This window comes from Cuculus canorus, chromosome 15 (assembly GCF_017976375.1).
Source record: "Cuculus canorus isolate bCucCan1 chromosome 15, bCucCan1.pri, whole genome shotgun sequence".
Lineage (NCBI taxonomy): Eukaryota > Metazoa > Chordata > Aves > Cuculiformes > Cuculidae > Cuculus > Cuculus canorus.
Genome location: NC_071415.1, coordinates 17,395,215 through 17,402,151, shown reverse-complemented (window position 1 = coordinate 17,402,151; position 6,937 = coordinate 17,395,215). Strand labels below are relative to the sequence as shown.

At 39.1% G+C, this 6,937-nt stretch overlaps 1 protein-coding gene across 1 annotated transcript in view; it reads right to left on the bottom strand.

Moving 5' to 3' along the window:
* Positions 1-503: 503 nt before the first annotated feature.
* SHISA9 (shisa family member 9) overlaps positions 504-6,937 on the bottom strand; it is a 175,709-nt gene continuing 169,275 nt past the window's right edge. The window contains exon 4 of the mRNA XM_009560323.2: positions 504-891. Within this exon, the coding sequence (XP_009558618.2) occupies positions 521-891 (371 nt within the window). The 3' untranslated portion in view covers positions 504-520. The remainder of the gene's footprint in view (positions 892-6,937) is intronic.

Here is a 6,937-nt window from a genome sequence, read left to right as displayed (position 1 = left end):
ATAATAGATGTTAGGGGCTGTACCAAGATATTTGCTCTTGGCTTTTCACAGGTCTAGTGATTATTGATAGGTTTTATACAAAATTCCTCTCTGAAATAATGTTACAGTATACTGATATCTCTTTCTTCCTCTGTCTCAAGGCAGGAACATAGTGTAAATGTGTAAGCAGACATAAAGTTTCTCTAGATTGTGCTACTTCTCATCATGGATTTTAGTTTCAAGTAAAAAAATTTAGTCACAAGGGTTTGTGTTCCATTGTAAAATACAAATGGAGTTTATAATTCAACCTTCGGTGTGTATTGCTGAGCAGTATTAACCCACTCTTCGGCCTGCAGTTGGCTGGATACCAAGAGTGTCCAGGCAGAAGTTCCTTCCTTCCATTTCCTTTTTTTTCAATTTTATAGTTTTAAATTTATTTTTTGCCTTTCAGTTGAGTGTTTGTGTTGTGTGTGTATTTGCATGTGGTTTTTAAAGGATTTCATTTTTTTTTTTTTTTTAAAAAAAAAAAAGGAAAACAAACTCAAACAGTTACTTCGGTCTTGCTGTTAGTTATGAAGTATGGCTGTGGGCCCAAATAGTGCTGGCTCCGGGTTGTCAGTGGGTCGCTTAACGTCGGGTCTCCCATGCCGTGCTTCCCCTTGTTTGTATATGCTTGCCGTCTAAGAGACTGGTCGTTGGGATCCCAGGTCTTGTAGTGGGAATTGTAACCTAAGGGGTGTGTGTGGATCTTGGCGATTTTGGACTTCTGCCCGTTCTGCCTGGTTAGGCCACTGTCGATGGTGTACGCTCTCTCTTCGTCTAGGCGCACGGGGTGGAGTGGCAGGCTCCCCTTGGCAGCCAGTTCTGCAAGGTGCCGGCGTTTGGTGTAGAAGTCGTCATTGACTTTGTCAGCTGTTTGGGTTTAACAGGAGGAAGGGAAAAAAATGAGTTTGACACATGAAACAGTTACGCAGTTTACAGTAGGTCATGCACAGTTACGTCTGTGTACCGTGTTTCTCAGTAGGAGGAATCCATGCCAACTCCCCCTGCCCCTTATTTGCTCTATGTAGTATATATTTGGATGCCATTAAGTGAGGCTTTTCATATATGCAGACAAAATCCTGTTGCCTGTAACAAAAGACTATTTTTTGCCACAAATCATTCAAGTTGTGCTGATATTTACATTACCGGGACAGGTCCTAGAATCTTACTGCTGCTGATCTCATGTGGCATAGGAGGTTAGGAAGTGGTCAGAAATATACAGACTTTCTTGAAAATACAGGGATTTATGTGAGAGCACATCCCTTTAGATGCAATGTCTCATGTGGGTGATTAACCGAGCCGGTTGTAAGCTCCAGTGGTGTATGAGGTGGACTCATTTATGCTGAATAATGCCTTAGGGCAAAATAAAGAATGGGATCTGTTCTTCTAAATGGTTTGAAGTTAACTAAAGTGTTATGGGGCTGAAAATACTTCGGGTTGCTCAAGGTTGATTGTTTACCCAGCGACTTTATAGACAATGAAAAACCTGAATTCCAGGTTCTGACATAATTTTCTGGAGTCAGTGTCACTAAGAGATATAGCAATAGCCCTGCCAATAAATACTGCACTGCAGCTCTCAAATTAGGATTTTGCCCTCTGTGATTGCCTGGACGAGTGTGTTCCGGTGCATGCTTTTGCTCAAGTTTCATTGGTGTTATTGCTGGCATTTACTTGGCCTTGCTTAAGCATTAGAACCATGCTCAGGAAGGTAAGATGTTCTGCAGCAGTCCAGCAACTCATTTAAATTTTGAGACTGAGTATCAGGGGCTCCAGGGGAGTTTAGCTGAATTCCATTTTTTAAGATCTTGCCTTTTACATAAAGTGACTTTTCTTACCCCCTTCAAAAAATCTAGATTTTGGTGTAAGATAGTGCCAGATATGTAGATCAGCTAACACAGTGGTGTGTTAATCAGCAGTGGGGTGCTTTGAATACATGATTGTGGCGGCCTGGATTTGACTTTTGCTGTGCCCTGGCTAGATCCATCCATCTTCCTTGAAGCTGTACCATGTGAGGCTTCTCTGCAGAAGTCTTGTGCATGTAGCTATCATAGAGCTCAGCTCCTCTGGCCTTCATGATGAGTAAGTTTTTAATTCCCTCTACTGTTTTTCTTTATTTTCTCCCTTTCTCTCTCTTCCCAGTATTGCTTGGAGGCTTTTGTTTGACTCAGAATTTTCTCCTCTCTAGTTCTAAGCTGGGTCCTTACGTAAGGCAGTGAAATTCCCGTGAGCACTCCATTAATCTTCAAGATCAGGCTTCAGCTCTGCATCCCCCTTGTCCTGGCCTCTTAACACGGAGGAATGTTACCAAAAGCAGTTGCTGTTTATCATCTCTTGACATTTTTTTGTATGATGACTGTGTGACTGGACTTTTCTCTTAAATCCTTAATTTTGTCATTGAAGAGGTGTTTCTTCTTCAATGAACTGAAATTACTCCTGTGTGTGCTGTAAAATTAGGCCTTGCGTGTGGTACCCATCTCCATCTGTCTCTCTTTTAAATTGATGAGGGAATGCTTTTCTATAGCATGCAGGTGTCCTCTGTTTTAAACAAATCACGGAATGTATATAATTGCCTATTCTAATTTCAGTATAAGATGTGCAGTTGCAGTTGCTGATAGACCTGTAATGTGTTACCGAGAAAATCTGCTAAGTTCTGCTTTGATTTTGGGGTCAGTTGTTTCATTTAGAAATCTGTAATCTCAGTAGTCAAGAAGTTGTACCTGTTTCTGCCTGAAAAAGTTTTTTCCAGTTCTAAATGTGGCTTGTCCTTTTAATTTCTTAGTATTCACTGAATGCCCCAAAACAGTGTTATATACAACTTCTATGAAAACAGGAGGGAAATGCAGTCTGTATTGCTGATTTCTCATAATTGTGTTATCAAGAATGGAGAAAAAAAGTTGCAGAAGAGGCATTGTGAATATCCACACAAGTATTGATTTGTATAAGTTTTTATATCAGACTCTGCAAGTCAGCTAATATGGGGAGCAAACTTCTATATCTTATGACTTAGACCTTGTCAATATATGAAAAGTCACACTAGCTTATGTAATTTAAATTCAGTGTAGTTAATTATGTCCGGCTCCTAATATAGATACAGTTGTCTGCCTATTTCACATTTAAATTGATCTAATTTGCATAGAAAAATTAAAACCTAAGCTAATCTCATATAAGGATAGAGTAAAATCTTAAGTTTGTACTTTTAATTTTATCTTGGTGAAGCTGCAGCAGTTTGTCTTACATAACCAAAATCTTTACAAGGTAAATAATGACTTCTCAGTTACACATCACAGTGGTGATGCAGTGAATGTACATAACGACCAAAAATTGCAATGCCTGGTTTTTTGTGCCATTTGTCTCTTTCGTATGGCTAAGTGAAAAAGGCCACAACAAGCTCAAGCTCTTAGTTTGTTGGGTTTTTTTCTTGCTTGCATCTTTTCCCGCTGCCATTAGTGGTTCTAGCTCTCTGAATTTTGTCAGATGCCAGATAAGTTATTCTAATCTCCAAATATATCCAGTGATGTCCTCACTGAAGAGTAAATTGTGTTACTGTTACTTATAAACATCACCACCACTGTAAAAACTAAGCAGGGGTGAAATCTGCCTCTCAAGGCTATGCCTGTGACACATCTGTGAGATTGATTTTGCTGTTGTTTATGCCGTGTTTTATATAAAATCTTCAACTCTTTATTCATTTCTTATGGAAGATCACACAGAAAGTGAAAAGATTAATTCTGTAAATATGGGTACGTTAAAGTTGCTTTAACTAATTTAGTCCATAGTCCCTTTCTAGGGACTCCTCAGCTATTGTCTGGAAGCTGGGCTTGAGAGCAAGCCAGGCGTTGATCTGCAATATCCTGTCCACAAAGTCAAGCAGAAAGCTGGCAAAGATGCAAGAAATGGCTGATGGTGCGCGTTTTGTGTGGCAGTGACATGTGAGAGAGCTGCTGTTTGTGTTTGTCCTGATCAAATAATCATTTATAGGATTTTGCCTGAAAATTTCTTGTGTATGCCTAGGAGGTAAATGCTAACAAAGGAAGCCAGCCTCTTCATCCAGTGTTTTAACCTCTTTTAAACAGTCTTCTTACAGCACACACGTGCAAGGCACGTGTACCAGAATTAGATGGGAGAAACTACTATTGTAGCAAATATGAAGCAAAGAAAAAGCTTTGATAAAACCAAATTATCCAGTTGTTCAAAACAGTTCTTGCCAAGTCTTGAAGAAGTCATCATTCTTGCATACTGACCAGATGATAGGTTTTATAGTACCAGTGTGCTATGCCCCAGTGTAGGTGACCTGATGTTAGTACAGGGCAGAAACAGGTTTGTTTGTTTTTAATTCTGATATTCTAAGTGGTATAGGTTCAGAAGAATAATACTGAGCATGGCTTTATAACAAGTATTTTATCAAGAAAAGCATATTTGTAGTATCCTGATTACAGAATCATAGAATGGTTTAAGTTGGAAGGGGCCTTAAAGATCATCCAGTTCCAGCCCCCGACCATGGGCAGCGACACCTCCTGCTAGACCAGGCTGCTCAAGGCCCCAAAATATTATGCCAGCTACTTTAAAAATCAACTGTGAATCTCAGAAAGTTCATTTTTTTTTCTTAACTAGTCCCTATAAATATTTTGTGGACTTCAAACGTGTGAAGAGACATTTTGGACTCACAGGATGGATTTATTATGTGACCTTGGCTACATGACTCAACTTTCCTCTGCTTTGGTTTCACCAGCTGTAAAGTGAGCTGTTAACACATCGGAGGAGGTAGTTAAGTGTTACGAAGATTGTTTTCAGATAAAGGTGCTACAGGAGTGCATTTTGCATTGATTTCTGTATATAAATCAGTAAAATAGGATTTTAAGGTATCACTGTCACATTTGCAAAAGGAGTAAAGAATTAGAATGGGAAAATTGCGAAATGAACAACAGTATAAGCCGGGCTTTAATTTTGAGTGTTATTCCTTATGTTCCTTCCCTGAAGTCATTAGCAGGCAGCTAATCATACAAATGTTCTCACTTTCAATATTCTTTGTAAGATTTTTACTCCTTTAAGATAGTGCACCCACAAATTCAGTTATTATTGTAGATGTTCATCTGGAAAAAATGTTGAACTATTATTTTTTTCCAGCATAAGAGGTGTGTCTGGACAGGGGCAAAACTTGGGCTTTTGTTCCTGCTATGTATGAAAAGAATAACTGAAAAAAACATAGAAACAGTGTAAGGATTAAAAGCAAGACTCCTCCCTTCTAGAGAGTGCCTTAACTATTAAGCTAGAGAGGGCTTTTTCTTCCTTTTTCTTGCTAGACTAACAAATCTTGAATTTTCTTCTGCACCACAGCACAGGTTCATCAGGATGTTAGTGTGGTTGGGGACCATCCCAGCAGAAACTGAGATGCAGCTTGTGGGGTAGGGAATGGAGATTGACCCCCCACTCAGCTGGAGCAGTTGTACTACTATGAGCCTGTCATCTAAAATAAAGGTAGATCACTCCACTCCTCACTCTTAACTAAATCCAACGATGCCTTAAAGAAAGTGAGCACAACTGTCTGTTTTATTTTGAGCTTGACTTAGCCAGTATTGGTGTCAGATGTCTCAGATTGGAACCCTTGCCTTATTCCATGAATTTTGATTTTGGAAGGAGATGGCTTGGGATAGCAAGGTCATGAAAATGCCTAAGGAAATCCTAGGAAAATTCCAGTGAGTTTAGGCTCATTTAGATGAGATGGCCAGAAAGAAACGTATTTCTTCATAAGCCACAGTTATATAACAAAAACATGTACACCAGTGAGTTGCTTAGAAACTAAATGTTATATCATGGATGGAAAAGTATTTTCTTCAAAACCAGTGGCAAAAATCCTTCTGGCTGTGATAGGGCCAGAATTTCTCAGTGTGCTTATTTGAATGTATATTACCTGTGCTGACAGGTGGCCCTAGCACTATGAAATATTGTTCTGCTCCCTAAAGTAAGTAGTCTTCAAGATGGCTGGATAACTGCTTTTGGCATAAAGAGCCACGTGAACATGCATTAGCATGTGTAATGCTCTCTTCTTCTTGTAAAATATTGCAGTTACAAGCGTTTCTGTGTAGAAAGTACTAGTAAATAAGGAGATCTTGGGTAATTCTGAAGCAGTATTTTTTACTCTCTTACTGACAATCCTCTTATCCTTGTGGGTCCATAAAATAGCTCTGAATTCTTGGACAACGTTTTACAGCTATTTAAGAAGTGTAGAATCCCGAAAGACAACTATGTGCTACAGCTTTTGTGAAAGTAGGCACTTAGGAGTGGGGAAAAACCCTCTGAAGTGAGAGGGGAGAATCCACAAAGGAGCGAATCTTATATAAGCATTAAAGACATTTGAAAAAAAAAGAGCTTGCAGTCAGTCAGGAGATACAGGAGCATGTAGGGAATATATACCTGCTTCTCAGTAGATGTTTCACAGAACTCTTTGGTATCTGAACATATTTTAAGAACTACTTTGTGAAATGCAGAGTTTTATTCTAGCCACAAAGAGACTGTATTTCAAATTTAGGGCTAGAGATACGGAAAGCAAAGCAATGGAAAGTGCTGGGGGACAGGATAGCTATGAAATTCCTACAATGACACACCAGATAACAGCTAAAATACACTAACTGCCTATTTGTAGATGTTTTCTGTGTAACAATAAAGCTATTCCTATGTAATATTTAACAGTTTATAACAAGACTTTGCTTCTGCAGCCATGGTTTTGCTGAGTGTAGTTACCTGGAGCCATGGGAACCTTACGTTTCTCTCTCTAAGTAATGAAAGTGAAAATGCAATGAAAGACGAAAGGGTAATGAATCCTGGCTCAAAGACAACACAAGAATTTTGCCCAGGGAAATACTAGGATGCTGCCTTTGGTGGTGCTGTTGTTTATCCTGTCTGAATGTCTAATTACTTA